The sequence below is a fragment of the Rattus norvegicus genome, chromosome 12 (genome assembly GCF_021556685.1).
Source record: "Rattus norvegicus strain SHRSP/BbbUtx chromosome 12, alternate assembly SHRSP_T2T, whole genome shotgun sequence".
In the NCBI taxonomy this organism is placed as follows: Eukaryota; Metazoa; Chordata; class Mammalia; order Rodentia; family Muridae; genus Rattus; species Rattus norvegicus.
The window spans coordinates 17,814,889-17,839,847 of NC_141545.1; the positions used below are offsets into that span (position 1 = coordinate 17,814,889).

General features: G+C 46.3%; 1 protein-coding gene across 1 annotated transcript; it reads right to left on the reverse strand.

Annotated features, from left to right (window-relative positions):
* Window positions 1-6,718: 6,718 nt before the first annotated feature.
* Kdelr2 (KDEL endoplasmic reticulum protein retention receptor 2) lies at window positions 6,719-24,919 on the reverse strand. Its single transcript, NM_001013122.2, is given in 5 exon segments — window positions 6,719-7,800; window positions 9,911-10,163; window positions 11,505-11,663; window positions 15,999-16,099; window positions 24,732-24,919. Coding segments are annotated over 5 exon segments (639 nt in total). The 5' UTR covers window positions 24,823-24,919; the 3' UTR covers window positions 6,719-7,765.
* Between the last annotated feature and the right edge of the window lie 40 nt (window positions 24,920-24,959).

Genomic DNA, 24,959 nt, shown 5'->3' on the forward strand with positions numbered 1-24,959 from the left:
GATCCCATTTTCAAAGAAAAAGTTAGGGATGGGAGTAATGTCCAGAGGTTAAGAGCACCGGCTGTTCTTCCAGAAGACCCAGGTTCGATTCCCCACACCTAAATGGTGGCTTACACTATCTGTGACTCAGTCTCGGGGGATTCAACACCCTCCTCTGGCCTCCATGGGCACCAGGCACACATGCACCCACATGGTGTGTACACACACACACACACACACACACACACACACTCAAATGCACATAGGCAAAACACTCATAAAATGAGTAAATCTAAATTTTAAAAATAAGGTAAATGGATTGCTATTTTAATACCTATTATTATTTTTTTTAGTTGTCAACTTGACAAAGTCTAGAACCACATGGTGTTGTGCAAAGTGTCTCAAAGAGAAGTCTAGACATGGCCTGTGGCCCTGTCTGTGGATGATTACTTTGATTGTACTATTTGACACGGGAAGAACTGCCCAATTGTGGGCAGTTCCATTCCCTATGCAGAGGTTGCTTCTTGATGGTGGATACAATGTGTCTCCAGCTTCTGCTGCTGTGACTTCCTTTCAGTGATCTTGCGTAGAACTGTGAGCTAAAATAACATCAATGATTTCTCTCTTAAATTACTTTTACTGGGGTATTTAATCACCATAGGGAAGAAACTAAAACACGCATTAGTGGACCTTTAAGAAAAACAACCAGAAAATGAAGTTGTCCTAGGCTTACTCCTCAAGTCCTCTTCTCCCTGCCTGAGCCATGCCCCTGTTCACACTTCACCAGGGAATTCTGGATGTTGTTTTGAGACATGGTCTTACTCAAGATCCTCCTGCCTCAGCTTTCTGGGACCCCGCTATCTGTGTCACCATACCCAGACACTGACTTTTGTTTGTTTGTTTTGTAACAGAGTTTCTCTGGCTGAGGGTGTTTCTGGGATTAAAGGCATGCACCACCAACAGCTTGGCTTTTCTTTTTAAATGATAATAGAAACATTTTATACACAGAGAAAGGTGCTTGGCACTTGAGGACCTGTGATACATACAGCTGCTTGTTCCATAATGGACTTTGGGAAAAGGTGAGCTCTTTGGTACAGTTCCCTGTTTCTCCCTTTAGGTTTGCATCTGGTCTCCATACTTATCTGTAAATTTACAGGAAGTTTTCCTCAGAGTCCTTGGCAACTCATCACACCGTCCTGTTATCTTGGAGAAACTGGTATGTGTGTGTGTGTGCACATGCTTACTCCCCGAGTGTGCATACATTCATGCAGATGCACTTGGCTGTGTGTGCAGATGGAAGGCACAGGTTGTGTGTGTACATGGAAAGCATGGTTGACATTAGGTGTCTTCCCTTTTCTCTCTCCACCTCACTTCTGAGACAAGGTCTCACTGAAATGGGAGCTCCCTGTTTTGCCTACATGGGCTGGACTGTGAGTCCCTGAATCCATCTGTCTCCGCCCCAATGATGCTGGGGTTATAGGAACACACCACCACGCCAGATCTTTATGTGGGTTCTGGGGTTCCAAACTCAGATCCCCGTGGCCTGTACGACAAGCATTCAAGCACTGAGACAAATTACTAACCAGAAAGGGACATTTAATCTGCCGTCCCCTCAAATTGATCGATTCCCTTTCTCCATTTCTCTACTTGAGGCTTAAATTTCTTTGATTCAAATAAAATCGTATCTGTATTGTGGATAAAATTAGTATCTTTCTTGGGGACCATGAGTTACTCCACAAACCACACAAATACCGATCTCAGTCAGACACAGATGATTGAACGCACACCCTAATGCTGATCTATCAGGATCATAGCTGAGGCTATGGTGGCAAACATTTCTCAGGGCCGGCTTATACAGGAAAAAAACATAAAAGCCACAGTGAGATCTATTTATTTATTATATACACAGTGTTCTGCATATATATCTGCGTGTCAGAAGAGGCCACCAGATCCCATTACAGATGGTCGTGAGCCACCATGTGGCTGTTGAGCATTGAACTCAGGACCTCTGGAAGAGCAATCAGTGCTCTCAACCACCGAGCCATCTCTCCAGCCTGAGTGGCATTTCTTAAGAGTAACACACCTCAGGGGGTTGGGGATTTAGCTCAGTGGTAGAGCGCTTGCCTAGGAAGCGCAAGGCCCTGGGTTCGGTCCCCAGCTCCGAAAAAAAAGAACCAAAAAAAAAAAAAAAAAAAAAAAAGAGTAACACACCCCAGAACACACAGAACACAACAGGGTACATGGTCAGCCTGACCCTGCTCTCAGTCCAGTTATTTTTCTGTGTCAGTGACCGGCAGGCAGATTACAGCAAGGTGTCAGATCTTAACGGTCTCTGCATGTAATTTTTGTTACTATGTACACTATGTCGGATCAGTGTGGTTTTTTTTTTTTTTCTTTCTTTTCTTTTTTTCAGAGCTGGGGACCGAACCCAGGGCCTTGCGCTTGCTAGGCAAGCGCTCTACAACTGAGCTAAATCCCCAACCCCGGATCAGTGTGTTTTAAAGGATCAATGCTGTTATGCCGCAGTTTGCTTTTCTTCTCCTCCACTTGCTGGCCACGCCTCTATCCCTTTCTCTTCTACTTCTAATACGAGAGCTAGACCTCAGGACCTCGCACATGCTGGGCAAGTGGTCCACCATTGAGCTACCTTGCTAGCCAGTGTGTGTGCAATCTAGAGGTCAACTTTCGATCTCCGTCACCCCTCATTACTTAATTTATTATTATTCATTCTTTTCAAGACAGGGTTTCTCTGTGTAGCCCTGGAATTCACTCTGTAGACCAGGCCGGCCTCCAATTCAAGAGTGCCTGTGCCCCCTGAGTGCTGGGGCTAAAGGCATGAGCCACCATACCCAACCACTTTAATCTTAAAAATTATTTTATTTCCTTTATGTATACAGGTTTTTTGACTGTATCCTACACATGGGCATTGTGCCCTTGGAGGCCAGAAGAAAGTACTGGGTCTCTTAGGACTGGAGTTAGTGATGGTTGGGAGCTGCCATGTGGGTGCTAGGAATTGAAGCTGGGCCCTCTGGAAGAGAGGCCAGTACTCTTAACCACTGAGCCATCTCTCCAGCACTCCCTCCTACCTTGGTTTTTGAGACATGCTCTCTCTGTTGGCTATCCCTGGTTGTCAAATTAACCACTACTGGAATGAACCACAAGCCAGAAATGGAGGGCACCTTGTGAGTCAGGTCTTGGGGCTGGAAGACAGAGGCTTTTGACTGGATCTTGACATGGGGTGGCACACACTTTTGATCCAGAAGCATAGTGGCCACGAAAAGTTTAGGTTCAGGCAAGGTAGTACAAACTTTTAATCCCAGGAGATAGAGGCAAGCAGGTGTCTGAGTTCAAGGCCAGCCTGGGAAACAGCACAGTTCAGAGCCAGGCAGGTGGTACACACCTTTAATCTGGGCTGTGCTTTCTGCTGGAGGCCTGCGTGAGGACAAGGGAAGAAGAATCCTCCCCCTGCCCGCACTTACATGCCAGCACATCTGTTGGAACCTACTTCATCAGGATTCCAGCTTATACAGAGGACAAGCAGAAACACCTACCCTTGGGGGGACTGAGCAACTGCTAGATCCTTAGGCTTCCCATCCATAGCTGCCCACTGTTGGGTTAGTTGGAGTGTAGACTGTAAGTTCCCTTAACATATAGAGACGTTCCGTAAGTTCTGTGACTCTAGAGGACCCTAATTGTCTCTCGCTGACTTTGAACTCGATGTTCAGCTGGTCTGGCTTGTGAGCAGGCTTCCAAGTGAATCCTCTCAGTGCTAGAGTCGCAGGTACACATCCAACTTTTTTTTTTTCTTTTTTTAGGAGCTGGGGACTGAACCCAGGGGCTTGCGCTTGCTAGGCAAGCGCTCTACCGCTGAGCTAAATCCCCAACCCCACACATCCAACTTTTAGGTGGGAACGAGGGATTCAAATGCAGGTTCTTAACCAGTGTGGTGGCACAGGTCTTTAATCCCAGCACTCGGGGTGCAGAGGCAGTGGGATCTCTGAGTTCAAGGCCAGCCTGGTCTACAGAGTGAGTTCCAGAACAGCCAGGGCTACGCAGAGAAACCCTGTCTTGAAAGAACAAAACAAAAAGACAAAAACAAAATTCAGGTCCTCGCTCCTCCCATTTCCCCAATCCCGCACTTTAGAGACAGGATCTCAGGAGGTTTCCAAGGCCACTTTGAATTTAGGATCCTCCTGCCTCAGCCCCGCCACAGTAACTCTGTTAACAGTCTTATTCCACATGCCCAGGGATAAGAAATCGGAATTATAAACCAGGACTTTAATCCCAGCACTCTGGAGACAGAGACAGGCAGATTCTATGAATTCTAGACCAGTTTGGTCTACACAGGGAGTTCCAGGCCATCTACAGATAAAAATCCTGTTTCAAAACCAAAGAAAAAGAGGGATTATATAGGAGAGAGAAAAAAATCCACACTAACCTTTATAGGGACGGCAAAGGGGGATTCAGGCTACACGGGAATTCCAAAATTGACCACTAGAGGGCGGAAAAACCAAACCGAACCCCATGTGGCGTTCCTTAATTATTTATCAAACCTGAGAGACAGTTGTGAAGGTCCAGAAAAGTCAATTTCTACACATTTACTCCTTTTCAACATTTTACTTGGGGAGATGGAGAGATGGCTCAGCAATTAAGAGTGCTACAGATCTTGAAGAGGACCTGAGTTCAATTCCCAACACCCAGAACAGTCAACTCACAAACCCTTGTGTAACTCTGGCTCCAAAAGGCTTTGATGCCTCTGGCAGAGACCCGCACATACCCACACACCTATACACACAATACAAAATATCTTATTTTAGTTCTTACTGTATGTTAGGGTGTACTTAGTGTCTGTGAGCATCCATCAGCACGTACATGGAAGTCAGAGGACAATTTACGGGGTTGGTTTTCTCCTTCCAGCCAGGTATTGAACTCAAGCCACCAGACTTAAGCAGCAAGCCCCTCTACCCACTGAGCCATATCACACATCTTCTACATATTTCTAACAAGGATTCTGAAACTTCTAGCACAACTAGCCAGTGTCCTCTGGGTCAGAGAGGCTCCTAGCAATATCAATTTCCAGCAAGCTTTCAGGGTAGCTCTCCCTAGAAAGCGAAGGGTAAAGTGTAGATCATTTCTTAAGAAGACCAATCAGGGGCTGGAGAGATGGCTTAGTGGCTAAAAGTACTGACTGCTCTTCCAGAGATCCTGAGTTCAACCACATCATGGCTCACAATCATCTCTAATGAGATCTGATGCTCTCTTCTGGCGTGTCTGAAGACAGCTACAGTGTACTTATATATAATAAATCTTCTTTTTAAAGTTTATATTTAAAAAAAATTACCAAGCAGAATACACCAGAAGCTTCACCAAGCTTCACCAAGAGGGGGTCTTTCAAATATTTTTGCGGGGTATGCATACACTGTGGCACATGTGTGGAAGCCAGAGGAAAATGCTTCTGTGTGTGGTAGTTTCCAGAGATTGAACGCAGGTAATCAGGCTTGGCTGCAAGCACGGGAATCCACCAAGCCCCATCTTGCTGGCCCAAGAGCTCAGTTAACTTCTTAAACCTTGCAGTTGCAGTTTCTCTACAGAACTGAAATTCATAGTAAATCCCGTGCCTTGAGTTTTGCAAGACTCCACACCGGCCTGAGTCCAAACATTATCTTGCATCAAAAACTGTCAGAAAAAAAACCCCAAAGTTTCATATCGTGCTGGGCATGGTGGTACATCTTTGATCCTAGGACTTCAGGGGCAGACAGGTCAGTCTCTGAGTTCAAAGTCAGCCTGGTTTATGTATCGAGAGCCCATCTCAACGAAAAGGAGGCAAAGTTAACTATGAAACCACGCTGAAGCATGCCACACATGGCCACGCCCCATGAGACCGGTCTCTTCGAGATGTCATGGTAGATGGTGGGCACCACCACAGCCAATTTTATCCTACTTGGATAGCACGAGAACAGAAGGTGCTGGGAACTGAAGGCTTCAGATCCTTGTTCTATGAAGTGTGCCCAGCTCCAGCCAGTGTCCCCTTTACATGTGAAACCCCAGGATAAACAATCCAACACCCCTCTCCCCACACACAGCAAATGTGGGCAGACAGGCGTGACTTTCCACTCACCCCCCATTCAGAATCATTTGAGGAAAGCAGGTCCAAGGAATTAGATCAGATGGTAGAGGAAAGACACTCATGTGTAAGACAAAAACACAAGGTACAGGAGCAAAGTCAAATGGGCAGGGAGAGGCCAGCCTACAGCTGTACTGCCAACTTTGACAGAGACCCCATGGTAAATCAAAATCAAAACACGACCTCCTAGCTCTCTTCCTCCACAAGCCACTTTGCAGGAAGCAAAAATACTGTTTTTGCAGACAGCACATTACGAGGAACACTTACTTCTAATATGTGTGTTGTATCACTGAAAAGGTCACAGCAGATGAAGAATCCTAGTGTTCCTATAAACACAGGACGTTGTCCAGATTATCTTGTGTGTATAAGGATGTATACACGCATGTACATGTCCTCAGAGCCCAGGGAAGGGTGCTGCAGCCCCCAGAACTGGAGTTATAGGTGGCTGTGAGCCATCACATGGATGCTGGGAATTGAACTCAAAGGATAGCAAGTGCTTAACCACCGAGCCCCTTCTCCAGCCCACCATGTGCGTGCTAACTGCGAAGCCCTGCAGAGCTCCCGCTGCATCTTAACACTGAACATGCAAAGCCTAATTCAGAGAAAAGACCACAATTGTTTAATAAAATGTTTATTTAGGATGTTAACACAATATAGGTCATGCAAGAGCCCAGTTTAAAAAAAATACTAAAAAGAATGTAAGGACTGATAACTGGTGCTGCCAATTAAAGATTGTCAATCAATTTATCACCAAAAGTGCTATGAGAAAACATTTGAGTCTGACATGGTTGTAGTGATCCTTCGGATTTGTGCCTGACATTGACAGGTAGCTATCTGTGTTCCATGCCTCAGAGGAGCAGAGTCCTCTGTCCAAAACAGCCATCAACCCCCCACCCTCTCACAGTCAGAGGGTGCGGTGGCTCTCGGCACCCTCAGATAACCTCGAGCTGCCAGGCCCCCGCAGGGGTGAAGGGCGAGCATTTGGTGAGCATCAGCTGACGGTTTCCAGGTTTCCACTGGGAACCTTGAAGTTTTCGTAATGAAACCTGTAGGACTTGCGAGTCATCCTCCTGGACCTGACATGTAGTGTGACATCTGGGGAAGGGTTTCCAGGACAATGAGGATGCATTTGAACAGAAACACCAAATGGAACACAGTGTCTCAGATTTCAAACAAACACAACTCATCTTTTGGCAAAAAAAAAAAAAAAAAAGAAAGAAAGAAATAAAATAAATAGCATGAAAATTTGACGATGTTTGGATAATCTACCAAGTGTCAAGGAGTATAATTTCATTGTAGACACAAAGAATTGACCACCTCAGCAAATTTTCAAAAAAATAAAAAGAGGCTTGTACTTATTCTGCACAAAATCGTCACTTTTGGAAACTGCCCCAATTCATCTACATACTGAATTTATTAACACAGCATTAAGTTTCTTTGTGTAAAAAAATCTTTGTACATAGTAATAAAAAAGATAAGGCAGGATGCAGTAGACAGAAGCCTCCTGGTCTCTTCGCTCTGCATCCTCGAAGAGCCACCAGTGAGCGGCTGCCACAGAAGAAGCCGTGTCTGCTTCTCCGCACTGAGCATCCCGAGCCTTCGCCATGGTGAGACCCTGTCTGAGCACCCTGAAGGGCAGAGGCTGCTGACGGTCTTTGGCACTTACGCTGGCAGGCTGAGCTTCTTTCCCTTGAGTACTAGGATGTGACAGAAAAGCACAAACAAGAGGTTACCATGTGGGCAAGCTCGGATTCCCTCTCTCTGGTCCTCGGCTCATACGCACGCCCAAGTACAAGGAAGTAACAACAGAAAAGCACACAGCCAGGCTAGTCGGTGGCAGTGCACACCTTTACTCCCAGCACTCAGGGGGAGAGGCAGGACATCTCTTGAGTTCGAGGCCAGCCTGGTCTACAGAGTGAGTCCAGGAAAACCAGGGCTACATAGAGAAGCCCTGTCTTAAACCATCCCCACCAAAACAAACAAAACTGGAAAGTGGAGAAAACAAACAAACAAAAACCAACAAAGCCACGCAAATGCCCAAAATGCCCGACTGTGTGGTTTGAATGTGCTTGGCCCAAGGAGTGGCACTTTCAGGAGGTTAGAGTAGGTGTGTCACTGTGGGCGTGGGCTTTAAGATCCTAGTCCTAGCTGCCTGGAAGTCAGTCTTCTCTTAGTGGCCTTCAGATGAAGATGTAGAACTCTCAGCTCCTCCTGCACCATGCCTGCCTGGATGCTGCCATGCTCCCTCCTTGATGATGATGGACTGAACCTCTGAACCTGTAAGCCAGCCCCAGTTAAATGTTGTCCTTATGAGAGTTGCCTTGGTCATGGAGTCTGCTCACAGCAGTAAAATCCTAAGGCACCAACTAAATTCAGAGCTACTCTTTTTGCTGATGTGTGGGGTGGGGCTGGGGGTGGAAGAGCACAGGAATTGCATGCACGTGTCTCAGCTTGTGTATGCAAGTGAGGACAGTCTAGGATGTTGGTCACCATCTTCTACCTGGTGGGATGCAGGCACTTTCCCTGGTGCTCACTGCTGGGCACGCCAGGCTAGCTGCTGGGAGTCTCCTGTCTCCAGCTGCTATCTTGTCATAGGTACCCTCCCCTCACAGATACATGCATGTGTCTCAGCTGGTGTGTGCAAGCCACTGTGCCTGGCTGTCTATGAGGATCCCACTCAGGTCCTCACATCACACTCACCCAGCAAATACTGCCCACTTAGCCACGGCCCCAACCCTGTTCTTGCTTTTTGGTTTGAGACAGGCTTGCTATGGAACCCAGGCTGGCCTCAAATTCACAATCCTTCTATATCAGTCTCCTGAATAGTGTGATTACCTGTGTATGTGCCAGCCTATCCGATCAAAGCTACTGTTATGACGCACCCTAGTACACCTATAGTTTATGGAAGAGTAGCTTGAAACTTTAAACATTAAAGCACGTAAGATAGTGTATCAGCATTCAGGAGGCTGAGTAGCAACAGCACAAGACTTAGACCAGCCAGTTACACAATGAGACAGCAAAGCAAAACAAAACAAAACACAAAGCTAGGATATTCTGTTGTGGCACAGAGCAGGCCCACCACTAGGAACCTGGCTGTGTGGTGAGGGTTGAAGGCTGGGCCTGAGCTCTCAGCTGTGCAGGACTCTGCCTGCATCGGAATAAATGTGCATCTTTTTTTTCCTGAGCAAGGACCACAAATAGTTTTCATAAGACAGCTAGAGATATGTATGTCCTATATTTATATAAATGTAAAAATAGACATATGGAAGGATATTGAGCTAACCAAATTTCACCAACAGAGTCTGGGAAAGCAAAGGTAAGACTGGAAGTCTCTGTCAGTTCTAGTTACTGACATGAGTCGGGGAGAAGGGGAGCCTATGGACTCCCATGCGGTCTCCCCCACATACAGACCTGTGAGTACAGATACCTCATACTGGTCACCGAGGCACTTACGGCAACTGAGTGGTAAGACCTTTGATGGCTGTCAGGAATTTTAGTTCTGACTGAACCTTGTGGTTTTTTTTATTTGGAGGAAGGGGCTAATACAGGGAGGACTCAAGTTCGCCTCAAAGTGGAAATGACCATGATTTCCTGTCTCCGCCTCCGTGTGCTGGAATCACCATGCCTGGTTTTCTGTCATGCTGAGAATTAAACCTAGCGTATGGAGCATGCTAGACAAGCACACTACCCACCGGGCTGCCAGAACTTGTACAATGAAACACACCACTGAAAGCATTAAAGCCACACTGAAGCAAAGGCTCTTGTGACAGACCCACAACTACAAAGTGCAGGCTAGAGCCGCCATACCTTTTGTGATGTACAAGTAGAAGAAGTCGCAGTAGAGAATGGTCTGGACGACACCAGCCACCACGGCAATGAGATCAAAGAAACCCTCGAAGTAGAAGCGCCAGATCCAGTTGACTAGGTAGAGAGCACGGTAGAGACCCAGGAAGAAGAGGTAGTGGGTGGTGATGGTCTCGGCCTCGCCGGTCTTGCTGATCATGAAGAGCTGTGGGAGGATGGCCACGGACTCCAGGTAGATGGAGAAGGTCCACAAGATCTGAAAGACAAGAGGCTGGCTTCAGCCAGGAGCAACCGGCCACCACATCCAACCCAGAAGGGCAAACACCAGGGAAGAGGCTGGAGGAGCTGGGTAAGGTGGTGACTGTCATGCTCTTGGAAGATGCTCCTGAGGCTTGTCCAGATCCAGAGCCAAGGTCCCCAGCCATTCTACTTCCTGCTGCCTGTCCACCAGGTGACTGTATGTCTCACTAGATGGCTCTGCTGTAAAATTCTTTAACTTCCTGACAATGAAATCAATGCACACTCACTAGGAAGCTTACTTGAATTTTCACCTGTCTGGGCTACTGGGATGCTGGGCAGTAGCCATGAGGTACAGAGCTGTCACCCACAGTTCATCCCTGCACCACTGGGAAACAACAGGCTACAATGTGCTGGGTTGGTAAGCTAGCCAAATGAACCTTCTGTCCAACTAGCAGGTTAATCAATCAAGGAGCATCTGCAGTGTGTGTGTGTGTGTGTGTGTGTGTGTGTGTGTGTGTGTGTGTGTGTACACATGTGTGCTCACACTGGAGAAAAACTTCAGGCGTCATTTCTTAGGTGCCATCCACCTGCCTTTTTAAAACAGGGTCTCTTGGGCTGGAGAGATGGCTCAGCGGTTAAGAGCACCCGACTGCTCTTCCAGAGGTCATGAGTTCAATTCCCAGCAACCACATGGTGGCTCACAACCATCTGTAAAGAGATCCGATGCCCTCTTCTGGTGTATCTGAAGACAGCTAGCTACAGTGTACTCATATATAATAAATAATAAATCTTTTAAAAAAAAAAAAACAAAAAAAAAACAGGGTCTCTTATTAGCCATGAGCTCTCCAGTATTCATGAGTTCCCCAGTGACCCACCACTCTGCCTCCCCGGCTTGGATTATACGCACCCCTGCATATCCATTTTCCTGTGGGTTCTGGAGAGGGAACTCAGGTATTCAATACTTTACTAACAGATATCTTCCAAGTCTGTTCACCCCACTTTCTTTTACCGAGACAAGGTCTTAGGAGCACACACTGGCCTCACACTCACTATGTGGCTGAGAGTAACCTTGAACTCCTGATCCTTGTGCCTCTACTTCCCAAGTGCTGAGCTGACAGGCATGTGCCACAACAGCAGGCTTAATCTGGAGCAACATCCAGCAGTGAACGGTCAGCAGACACCAAGCACCTGTGTGGATTATTCCAGTCTCCCAATCTATTTACAACAGAGGCTACTGTGCCAGAAATCTGCAGAACAGCAAAACCCAGATGAAAACAAGTCAACAGAGCCCACTTCTGTCAACAGGCCTTTCTCATGCAGGGAACCAGATATGACCGCTAAATAATCCTTAACTGACCTCAAGAGGAGAGAAGTCATGGTTGACTAGGAATGAGAGGCCTCCTACAGGAACCACAAGAAACTCCACTCGGAAGGTGTCGTGATTTCCATCATAGGTGGCCTTAAACTTCATGTAGATCAGGTACACCGTGGCGTAGGAGCAGGCAATGTAGATAAGCTAGACAGAGAGAGACACCGGGTTAGGAGTACAGGGCAACTGTTCCTAAACACTGCTGTTACCACCTACATAGTCAGCTTTAAACACACACACACACACACACACACACACACACACACACACACACACACACACACTCTCTCTCTCTCTCTCTCTCTCTCTCTCTCTCTCTCTCACCCTTGGCTGGTGTGTACTCTGGAGTCACAAAGTTACCACACTTAGGACACAGGCTGTTCTAGCACCCCCAGATCGTACCCCTCTGCCTCTGTAGTTAAGCCCCCTCAAGGTTCCAGTCTTGCCTTCTTTAGAGTACTACCTGAGTGAAGTGGAACACGTTACTACATGCGTTAAAAATTTCCCCTTTTTTACAGCTCAAAAAGGAATTTTTATTTATTGTGTACATGTGTGCATGTACCCATGGAGACCAGAAGAAGGCAGCAGATCCCTCGAAACTGGAGTTACAACTTGTTGTAAGCTGCCAAATTTGGGTGCTGGGATTTGAACTCCCGGCCTCACGACTGATCAACAAGCACTCATCTTCACTGAGCCTAGTCTCTGGCCCATTTCCTCCTTGTGCTGAGCAGAGGACTAATGTTCAGGTATATATCACTGTCTATCACTCACCAATTAAAAGAGAGGTGTCCTATTTCCTGTTGGTAGGTGGTAGGTAGCTGTTATGAACATGTGTTACAGCCTATGTGTGAATATAAGTTTCATTTTTTGCATTTATACCTAGGAGCAGGCTGTCTGATCAAATGTTAAGCGTACATCTTAAAACTCTAAGAAACTTTCAAAGAAACAAGCTTTTCCTTGAGCGATGACACAGAAGCTTTGGAGGGGAATGAATGAATGCAAAGCCCAGTGCTGTTCTGGACAGAGAACTTCGTCCAAGACTCCTCAGCTAGCTCTTCTATAGAGATAAGTACCGTAAACCAGGTTAATTCTGCCTCCGTGGTTTTTACTCAAACTGTATTGCTTTGTTTACGATCAGAAAGATGAGTAAAGGCACTTAGGGCCAAACCCAGAGACTGGTGTCCTTAGAGGTGTCCTGAACCCACACTTGATCAGTGTCCTATGTGCACTCACAGATGTACACTCAGACATAAGCAAAATAAGTGAACATATAAAAATTTTAAAATGTTACTTAAATAATAAATATTTGGATTGATGCTATAAATTTCAGTCTGGTATAACAAAGAAAAATCAAGTTACTTTGTTTATGTATTTGAAGGCTATTTATTTATCTTTTTAGATTTTTCTATTTTGTGAGTGATTTGTCTACATATATATCTATATATGCCTGTCTGGTGCCCTCCAAGGGCAGGAGGGATTGATGCCCCTGGAACTAGAGTTATTGGTGTCAGGTCCTCTGCAAGAACAACAAATGATGTAACCCCACACTGACCCATCTCCCATTACTACTATTTTTAAAAAGATGTTCTCTTTAGTTATTATGTGTCTGTGTCTGATTGTGGGTTAGTGAACCTGCGGACCTGGAGTATTAGATTCCCTGGAAGTGGAGCTACAGACTACATGACGTAGAGGCTGACGACTGAACTAGTGTCCATTGCAAGAGCGGCCCAAGAAGAGGAGCTCATAAGGGAGCTCTTTCAGAGAACCTGGGCTCAGTTCCCAGCACCCACACGGCAGCTCACCACTGTCTGTAACTTCAGTCCTACAGGATCCAATGCCCTCTTCTGACGTCACAGGCACTAGGCACATGGTATACTTACAGACTCAGGCAAAGCATGCATACACATAAATAAGTCTTAAAAAATGTTTAAGTATGAACTTTAACATTTTAATTGATGAGGCATCTCTCCAGCTCCAAAATTTATTTTATTTTTGATTTATATGTATACGTATGCACAAATGTTTGTATGCCTGCAAAGGCCAGAAAAGGGAATCAGAAGCCCCAGGGCTGAAATGGAGGCTGCTGCGGGTGCTGAACTCCTATCCTCTGTAAGAGGAGCAGGCAGCAAGTGCTCTTAACTGAGCCATTTTCCCAGACCCCTGAAAGCTAGTTTGTGAGATTTCTGCCTCTGAGACAGCAATTCTGTGTACACAGCAACAGAGCTGTTGAAGGATCCACAATGGAGTCCTGTGTTCTTTCATCTTTAAAGGTCACCCTGCCCTAAGGAAAAGCCCGATATTCTGAAATTAAATCAATTTGTAAACTGCAGACAGAATCAACTGCAGGTCTAAGAATCAAGCAGCAGATTTCAATCATGAATACAGATGGCTGGGATAAGGACCACACTGCCTAGCTACTCCTCCTTAGGAAACACAACTTGAGAAACTTAATTAGGAAAACATTGGGGCAAATGACTTAATGGGAAAATGAGGGTAATTACCAAGTCCGCAAATGCTTTAAAAACCCACCACGACACTAAACAGTTCCCAGACCCTCGTTATGCATTTATATTTATAAACAGTCAGCATGGTATTAAAATTGTTGCTTTTAACCTTATGCGTGTATAATAAACAAAGCGCACACGTTCTCTGCCCCCACACGAGACACTTCTGAACCATACCAGTCCAGGCTTACTATAGCCGGGGGCTTCCCAGCGCCCTGCCTGCCCACAGCTGGGCCTCCAGAAAAGAGAAGATTCTGACTCCCCATCTCCAGTAGCTCACTCAGTCAGCAGGCAGAAACCTAGTCATTCTGTATGGATGCATTCATGCAGATGTGTGTGTGTGTGGGGGGCACACAAGTCAACCTAGGGTGTTTGCATGTCTATGAGTTATCTAATTTATGTGCATGTCTGTGCAAGTACATGATGTATGTAGGGATACCTGACGGAAGCCACAAAAAGGCCAGATGCCCTGGAGCTGGAGCTGCAGGCTGTTGTGAGCCTCCTAATGTGGGTGCCGGGACCCCAGTTCACGTTCCCTGCAGAGCAGTATGTGCTCCTAACTGCTGAGTCAGCTCTCCAGCTACAGCGCCGTGAGACTGGCTCAGCAATCAGGCTAGGCCAGCAGGACACTGAGCCCTTGGGATCCTCAAGTCTCTACCTCTCTAGAGTAGAGACTACAAGTGGGTGCCACCATGCCCAACTTATATGGGTGCTGGGGATCAAACTGAGGCCCTCAGGCATGCATACATGAGACACATTTTACAGCCTGAGCTGTCTCCTGGTCCAACCTAGACATTTTTTAAAGCCATTTTTAAGGCAGCTAATTATTTCTTGATTACTAGCGTCCAGAAGAATGATTATAGGTGACTCAAACTTACTTTTTTTTTCCTCTAAATTTTTAAACATTTATTTATTTGGTGTATGTGTTTATGTATGTGTGGGCATGTGTGTGTGGCAGGTTGGGGAAAGCATTAGGACCTGGTTCTCTACTCCACCAAGTGAGTCCCCAGGATTGAACTCAAGTTGTCAGGCTTGGCAGCAAGCCCCCTTACCCACTGAGCAACCTCACTGGCCCTCAAGTTTTTGTTTTATTTGATTTCAGCAAAGATCATAAACCCAAATACTACATGCCCACTTTAAGCTATACTTGTCAAGACACTTTCAAACACAAAGTGATGGGTGGAGGAAGCCTCAAACCAAGTACTTAGAACAATGCTATAAAGTGCTTGCAGAACAAAGCCCTGAGTCAATTCCCAGCACCATAAAATAAGTACATAAAGGAAAAAGACACGAGAGCAGACAGGAAGGGGATTGGCAGAAGAGGGGACAAGAGTGCAATGGGGGTGACTGTGACTGAAATACATTATGTACTTGTGTCAAAATGTCACAATGGAGCCCATCAATTATAATGAATATATGCTAATAAAAACTTACAACACACACACATAGAGTGGGGTGTCTCTACAGAAAAACACTGCACACAATCATCTGAGAAGGGTGTATTGTACACATATGAAAAAGTTCAAACATCTATAGGAAGACATACAGAAAGACAGACAGACACACACACACACACACACACACACACACACAGCAAGATGGCTAAGTAGGTAAAAGCCCTTGTCAGATGAGCCTGGCAATCTGAGTTAGGAGGAGGAAGTCATTCCCAGCAGTCTCCTCCGGCCTCCACACAGGCACAGCGTGAGCACGCTTGTATTCACATATACACATTCTGAAATTAAAAAATAAAAAAATTAAAAGAACAGCGCACCTAGCTATCATTCTTGAGATTTTTTTTTCCCCTCTCGGGGCTGGGGACCGAACCCAGGACCTTGTGCTTCCTAGGTAAGCGCTCTACCACTGAGCCAAATCCCCAACCCCCATTCTTGAGATTTTAAATAGAAAAAAAAAAAAGCTAATATTTCCCCTAGGTGTGCACATGGTGGACAAAAGCATTGGGGCTGATATCATACCATACCTTCATAGATGTATTATATAACGAAATGAATGAAGTAAAAAGATCCAGGTAACGAGTTGTGAAGACCAGTGCAAACAGGAGCTGGCTTTTCCCAGAAATACCTGAAGAAACAAAAGGCAAGAGTTAGGGCAGCCTGGGAAGATCTTTGGCTCCTGAGGTCATGGGACCGCCCTGGGAGCCAGCAGACAGGGAAGGCTCTGGGAACAACTGATTAGGCCAGAGGACAGCACACTTTCTTTCTTACAACACCCCTCTAGACAGTCCTAGCTTGTCCTGTTATGGTGGACAACTTGAGAAAAGCAGCTTCATTAAACTATGGCCAATACACCAAGACATGCGCTCCATCAGCTCACTCACTGCTTGCTCTCCAGCCTCCTACCCTCTTTTCCTTCCTCACCATCTGTGCCTTCATGCCCAGCACACGTTAACACCTAAGGCTGGCTGTGCTAGCGAGTGCCTGAAATCCCAACACTTGGGAAGTAGGAAGACTGAGTTCCAGGCCTGCCTGAGCTACACAGGGAGACCATGTCAAAATAATACAAAATAAAAACTGATACGCCCGACACCATGTTTCCACCTGCAGAGTAGGACAGTCACAGCTTACATGGGAGACCAGAACACAGTGTACAGCTGACCTTTCACACACCTACACTGGCCCACATGGCTGTGTGAATTTCAAGATGTTGCAGACTGAGCAGACAAATGGAAGCTGACTGCTATGAGATCGGAACACCTCAGCTGTGGTGCATACTACGGCACTGGGCATGGACCCAGCAGAAAACTCATCACATGCTGCTCGAGTCACTCTGTGGAACATGGCAAGTGCCCATTTCTCTGCCACCCTCTCAGGTCACCTACAGTTTACAGACTACAAGCCTGGATGTGAGCACTTTCTCAGTGTGAGGAATGAGGTCCTTCATAAGAAACACCTGACTGGAAAGGAGAAAATCAGTTGACCTGCTTCTACACAAGGGCCCAGGGCAGAGCTGGGCAGCCAATCTGCTGCTGACTGCTTTGCTTGTGAACAGGAACTTTTTTCTATCAGAGATTAATGTTCCAGAGGAGAAAGGGTGAAGCAGATACTAAACCCTGGAGTGAGAGCAGAATGGAGAAAGACAGGAGCAGCAGACAGGTCCTGCAGGAAGTTTGGTGGGGCCTTGAGAGTTTTCCAGTTCATCTGCTCTGTGGTTCTTTCCAGTATTTTCATTAAGACAGGTTACAGACAGGCAGTTTATTCCAATGGGGCTTTGGGACCAGGCACACCCAATCACCTTCAGAATTCCTACACTAAAAACCAGGGTGGCAGCTCATCCCTGTCCTGGGAGACCCAACTAGACAACCATCACCTCCGCTGGGAGATGGAGACACCCTGTCTTGGTGCTGCTGATTCACCCAGCAGGCATTCCATGCCAGCTGCTGCCCTGGCCTCTCCACAGACTTTAAACTATGGAGCTGGCTCAGCAGATGAAACACTTGTCCTGCAAGTGAGAGGCTCCCCAGAACCCATGTGAAGCCAGGCACAGCAGAAGGCATTGGTGATCCCACACAACTCTGTTCTCTGCAAAACTCCACTGGACACAGAGTCCCTTGTGGAAGCTGTGAGTTGTTCCATACACCTGACACACCTGACACATGGCAGAGTCCAGAAAGACACATGCTCAAAAGACAATGGAATTCAATTTATCCTCACGTCATGGGCAGTCCCATAGTATGCAATTCTGGATGGAACTTGAGGGGATCTGAATCCTACTGTGTCTCTAGGACTGTAAATAGATAACATGCTCTGGGCTTGGCCCTAGGCCCTAATTTACTATCAGCTGGACACTGAGTCTCCCTGAGTGAGCACTGGACAAAGGAGAAGACAGGCAGCATGTGTGATGGGAATCCACACAGTAACGCATCTGGACTTTGGGATGCTTACAGGACGTAGCAAGCATTCCTCTAGCCTGGCGCTTGACTGGCAAGTAGCAGCTTGTTCCTAAGGCATCCCATCTTCACAGAAGACAGCAATCTCAAGCTAAAGATGGGATGTGGCAGGTGGCAGGAATCTCCTGGGGGTTAGGAGTGGAATGGAATAGCTTCTACCTTATCTGTCTATTGATGGATCTGCAGTGCTGGGCATCAGTCATTTTGTCTGTCTACCTGCAATCCTGAAGCTCAAACCTAAAGCCTCATGTTAGGAAGTACCTTACTAATGAGCTACAATCACAGGCAATACCAACCTGATTGTGGAACAAAAAGTTCCAAGGCAACCATGAAACAAGCACTCAGGGCACAGTCACTGTGAGCACTTCAGTGACATCCTGGTAAAAATGCATCTGAGAGCTGCAGTCAAGAGCAGAACTTGTCAAGTGAGTATCACAAATGCTTGTCTTTCACCAAAAGCTCAGTAAGGTTTACGAAACCACACATCGTCTCTGCACTTGGGACCACAGGACTTTAAATTACAGCTAAGGTTCAGAGCTGGGTTCCTGACATTCCTACTGGTGTATAAACAGATGCCTTATCGAAACAAAGGAGATCCTGTAAAGAGAAGGATGGGATCAAACACTGTGGGCCAGGCCACCCAGAAAGGCCACTCCTAAGATTCTCTCAAAGCATCTGGATATTCTAACTAAAAAAAAAAAAAAAAAAAGGGTTGGGGATTTAGCTCGGTGGTAGAGCGCTTGCCTAGCAAGCGCAAGGCCCTGGGTTCGGTCCCCAGCTCCGAAAAAAAGAAAAAACAAACAAAAAACAAAAACCTTCTTTTAGTGGGGACAAATAGCCCAGACTGACCTTGAATTTTTCATCCTCCTGCATCCTCCTCTCCAAGTGTTGGGATTACAGGTGTGTACCACCACACCAAGTTTGGACATCTTGACCTTTCCCCTGGACTCCACAACTCAATACTTATATATAAGAACCTCACAGCCAGGCATGGCAGAACAAGCCTGCAATGCCAGCCTATCTGTAGTTATAGAGCTGAGACAGGAAGACCAGAGTTCAAAGACAGCCGGGGCTACATGTCAGTATCTTCTGTCTCAAAACCTCCACTGAAGGGAAGCTCACTTGTGTTTATCTAGCATGTCCAAGACTCTGGGTTAGATTCTCAGCAGGAAGGGGGGTTGTTTGGGAACCAGAGGGTCTAGGTTCAAGCTCAGTTGGGGTTCAGGATAAGGGTAGTCCTATTATATACCACCCTAATTCTATTTTTTGCCTTTGTTACATGGAGGCAGATTACACTTACTTGTCGTGAATGCTGAAAAGACTAGGAGAGTGTTTTATTGCACACATGCTGTTGTGAACGCTTGAGAAATGACAGTCTTACTAAACACTGTCTGCTGTTTGTTTTCTTATTTAAAAAAAAACCTCATGGCAATCATTCTTAAAATGTTTCAAATGTGCTGAGATATACAGAAAGGGTTTAATGTCTCCTTTTTAAAAAGGTTTATCTTTATTACTTTTAATTATGCATGCCTTTGTCTGTGGGTTAAGGGCACATGAGTGCAGGTGCCCTCAGAGACAAGAAGGTTCAGACCCAAACCTGAGTCCTCAGAAAGTTCCCAATGACAGCCATCTCTTCAGTCCTACTCTCGTAAAAAGCCCTCCTATCTCCATTTTAAGTGTAACTGTAGGAGCTGCTTTGATGCCCCTCCTTTTAAAAAGATTGTTTTATGTGTATGAGTGTCTGGCCACATGTATGTGCACCATGTGTGCCTGGTTCCTATGAAGGCCAGAAGCAGTCAGGGTCCTGGGAACTGGAGCTACAGATCGTTAGCCCCTGTGTAGGTGCTGGGAAGTAACCTGAGTCCACAGGTGATCCTAACTGCTGAGCCACCTCTCCAGCCACATACTGTCCTTTTCCACTGCATTTGCATGTGTGCCCATACATGTTTACCCTTTAAAGTAACCTTATGTTTTTTTTTTTGGTTCTTTTTTTTTTTTCCTTCGGAGCTGGGGACCGAACCCAGGGCCTTGCGCTTCCTAGGTAAGCGCTCTACCACTGAGCTAAATCCCCAGCCCCGTAACCTTATGTTTTACAACCTGTTATATCAATTTATGTCTTGGAATCATCTTTCCCTGTTATAAACACACATTTTCTTGTTCTATCCTGTTCCAGTGTGGACATAACAAAAATTAGGAGACCATTGACCATTTGAATTATTTCTAATTTCCCACCTAGATTTACACTTATTTTTGTAGACTTTTATATTTTTTAAATTTTATTGGGGTTGGGGATTTAGCTCAGTGGTAGAGCGCTTGCCTAGGAAGCGCAAGGCCCTGGGTTCGGTCCCCAGCTCTGAAAAAAAGAACCAAAAAAAAAAAATAATAATATTATTTGTGTTTGCCGTGCGCGCGTGTGCGCGTGCGCGCATGTGTGTGTGTGTGTGTGTGTGTGTGTGTGTGTGTGTGTGTGTGCGTGTGCGTGTGTGTACTGGAGAGCAGAGCAGGAGAGGGCATCAAAGCCTGTGGTGCTAGAGTTATTAGTGGTTTGAGCCTCCCAATGTGGGTGCTAAGAACAGAAATCTGACGTTCTCAACAGCAGCAAGTCAGCTTCACCTTGAAGCCATCTCTCCAGCCGTTTATAGTTTTTGTTACAAATTCTACACAAATATCTCTTATCTACAAACAGTGCATTGTGGCTGGAGATGTGGCTCAGTGACAAAGTGCCCAGCACTCCACACACTGGGCAGGACGGCACACACCTGTGATCTCAGCACTCCGAGTGGAAGCAGGAGGGTAAGAAGTTCAAGGTTTTCTTTGCCTACACAACCTCTCTTTTCTGTAGCAATCTTTAAACTTCCTGTTGGTATGTCAGAGGAGGTGTCCTTGGGTCCCTCCTCCTACTTCACAGTCACCGAAGTCACTGTCCTAATAGCTTGACAGCTATATCTGTCCCTCCTCACACATGACTACCCCCTCACCTGACCTGTATGTTTCTTTGTGCAACACGAAGGCTCAAAAATGCTAGACAAACATTGTCCCACTGCAGCTTCTTTTTTAGTCTCCAGATTCTTCCAAAGATGGCTCTGAACTTCTAGTCCTATGTCTTCTTGCAGAATGCAGGAATTACAGCATGCATTTGCTACACTCATTTTATAACATGCAGGGATGGAACTAAGGCTTCTCCCATTGTAGCTTTCAGAGCACAAGCTTTGCTGCCATCCATGGCTCTGAGTTCTCTCGGTGCTGGGCACACAGAGGGTGGAAGAGCAGTGCATGGTAGTGATTAGGAAGAGATTAGCTAGCCCTCAAAGGAACAGAGAAAGCAGCTCCAAGAGGAGTCTAAGAATGTGGTGCAAAAGCTTCAGATACTGAGAAAGACGACAACGACAACAAAAATAGTGTTACCACTGGGAGATAGAGAGCTATGGAAGAGCTTGACCAGAATGCACAAGGTTCAATCCCCAATACCAGCAAAAAATAAAAAATAAAATAAATAAAAATAAAATAAAAACTATTCAGCTCCAGGACATTCAAGGACATATGCTCCTGTCAAGTTTGACAGGTTGAAAGGTTAACAACCTACATAATAGCTATGAGGGAAAGTAAATAAAGGAGGAGGCTGGAGGTCACTCATCTCAGGACTCACTAGTCATTTAAACTCGGCACAACACTGGCAGTGACTATCAGCCTATAGGAAAAGCACTTCACCAAAACCACAGCTTTGGGACAGACGGGGCTCAATTGGTAGAGATTTGCCTGACGTCAGTGAGACCCTGGGTTCAAACTCCAGCATCGTAATTAAGTAAACATTATGGCTTCTTCTTCCATGGTACTCTAGATAAGGGATTAGGACAAAAAGTGACATCCTAAAAGAAACAAGTTGACCATCAAGGTGCCTGGCAGTTTGGGAACACAAGACATTCTCACTCAGTGACAACACACACGACCACAGAATTTACAACCAAGCACAATCAGCTCACTGCCCCCAACTATGAAACAGGTCCTTAAAGTCCGGAGTGGAGAGGTGTACCTGCAAGCCTAGCTCCTGGGAGGCTCACACAGGAGGATTCCAGCTTTGAGGCAACACTGAGTACTCAAAAGGTAACGTCCAGCTTCCTTATTGTTTGCCTCACCTTTCCCTTAGGGAAAAATGCCCTGTGGTTTAGGTTCAACGCTGGTGTTGAAACCCTAAAATGAGCCCCGATTTTCAAACTGAAAACCACCACCTGGACGGACAGGGCTTGGGTTCCGGATATTTGAGAAACTCTGATCAAGTTCTTCCTCTTTCAAAAGCCTCTAAACAACGTTTAAACTTAGCATGGAAAAACAGAGCATCTAAAACAAGTCAGCATTTAATTCACAGTAAATGATCTTGGTGATTTTCATTTTTGAAAGGTCAGAAAATTGTATCAAGCAGAATAAAGAGGATCTTGAGTTCAAGAGTGAGAAGGACTTACTAACGTCTGAGGGATACCTGGGGTTACAAACTGAACTCACCATTTACCTTCTCATCTTGGCGTCAGCTCAAACACTGTGTTTTCCTCAATGCTCTAATCTCCCATGAAAACAATGAATATTAAATAGCAACCTGCTTCCTTTTTCCTGGTTACTCAAAGTTCCCTTAAGAATCCTACTTTTGTAGGGCTGGAGAGACAGCTCAGCAGTTAAGAGCACTTGCTGCTCTTGCAGACTATCTGGGTTCACTTTCCAGCAACAGCATGGTAGTTTATAACTGCCTGTAACTTCAGCTCCAGAGGATCTGACACCCCTCTTCTGTATTCCAAGGACTTCTGTACACTTGTAGTAAACTCACACAGGCACACAAAAAATTAACAATTAAAAGAACCCTTCTGTTTCTTGGGGCTGGAGAGAGTTCAGCCATTCCGAGGAGTTACTGCTACAGCAAAGGACCCGAGTTCAGTTCTCAGCACATTAGGCAGCACAGAACTGCTTGTGACTCCAGATCCAGGGGAATATGATGTCTTCTTCTGACATCCACAGGAACCAGCACTCATGGAATTAAAAATAAAATATATCTCCACTTGACAGAAGAACATAAGAAAGAAGATGAAGAGACTTCGAGATTTAGAAAGACACCTAAAGACTAAAAGTGACATCCAAATGTCACAACAGAGGTGCCAGAGCCACTGGCATCAAACGTGTACACTGAAAGTGCTCAGGCCAAAGCAAAAGTTAATTGGAAATTGTATTTCAATCCCGGTTAACCTCCCCAGGACTCGGTTCCCTCCTCCAGCACGGGGACCATGCAGACCTGCAGAGATGATCATATAAAACACTAAGCTGACTCCTTAATACACACTTATCACAACTGCAGCAGTTAATCTACTGTCGTTAGGAATCACGCAATCGAGCCTCTCAGCTCACCTCCAAGTCTGATACCCTGGTTTCAGTACAAGGACTTTGTAACATCCACTTTGACTGAGCAAAGGTCTTTCAGGGCTGTGCTTGCTTCCTGGATCCCAACTATGTTCAGAGAGAGAGAAGAGACCTTCGGAGGGCAGAGTCAGAGGTGTTACTTTGGATGAGGTGTTTATTACTAAACTAGATAGGTGGCGTCTCCATCACCCAGGTCCTTTAGGACTCCTATTTTCTGCTCTTTCTGAAAAGAATGTTAAATTTGAGTTTACTAAAGTTATTTCTCTGAGGAGGCATAGCATTAAGTTGAAGAACAGTATCTTAAGAAGGTATTTAATTACCTAATCAACCTATTAATTAATTGGGGAAGGGGGTGTTTTTGGAGACAGGGTCAGCATGTAGTCCATGCTGACTTTGAATTCCTGAACCTCGGGCTTCCAACTCTCAAGTGCTGGGATCACAGGCAAGGGCCATCATATTCACCAAGAACTAATCTAAGACTTGTAAGATTCCTAATATTTAACGAAATGCAGAAGTCCACAGCTATTATATGAGGAAAGTTCATTCTACTGCCTCTCTGCAATACTCGAATGAAATATGCATGTAGTTCGAGGGAGGTGCAGCGCCAACTCACTGGTGACGTGGAGCCAGGACATTAGATGAGAGCAGAGAACTCAGTGGTACCCAGTGCTTGCAGTTTAAGAGAACCAGTTATTAAACGGCCACACTCAAGAATGAAAAACTAGCTTGCTTCTCAGAGTAGCATAAAAACTATGCCAAGTAACTCACTTAAAAGACCCGCATCTCTTTTTATGACGCGTGAGATCCCGAAGCCCAAGACTTGAGTGTAGCCCCTTCAATTGTAAGCACGGGTCTGACCTGACACCATCCTGCCTCCCCATTCTATCCCCTGCTTCAGTCCTCCAAGAGAACAGGATGAATAGCAGGATACCCTCTTCCTCCAGCCAGCCCCATCTTCGAGGGTGGCCTGCCTGCCACATCAGGCCCTGCGAGCCCACGGTCCTATCTCCATCCTCCTCGAGCAAGTCTCCCATTGATTCCTGGGGACTCAGAGGCGCCCCCCAAAAGTCCAAGGAGAGGGACACGCCTCTAGAACCCCACAAATTCCGTGCTAAACTTTTCAAATGCAGCAGGACTCCGGGGCAGTTACGCTAGCGCTCTCTGAGCCCGAACGGATCAAGTTCGCGAGCGGACCAAGGGCAGACCCGGGGGGCCCAGAGCTGCGACGGACACCCCAGCCCGTGTGCACACGGGAGAGGTTTTGTTGCCCGCCGGGCAGGCCGAAGTGGGTGTGTCTGGCCATCGCAAGCCCCACACAAGCCTCCGAACGACCAAGAGATGAATGGGTCGGCCGAATGGGCCGAATGCGCGCGCTCCTGCCCCGCGCGCCTCGCCCCGGCGGCCGCTCACCAGCACAGGAGCGCGTCTTCCAGATCTTCAGCAGTAGGATGACGATGGCCGCCAGGTGGGACAGGTCCCCAGTCAGCCGGAAGATGTTCATGGTGGTGGCAGTCGGCGCGGCAAAGCGGCACCGGAGCTCGGCAGCGACTCAGGACGCGGCGACAGCCCCTGAGAGAGGAAGCGGCGAAAGATGGCGGGAGCGGGCGCGACGTGGCCAGGGACGTGGCCGAACTGCCG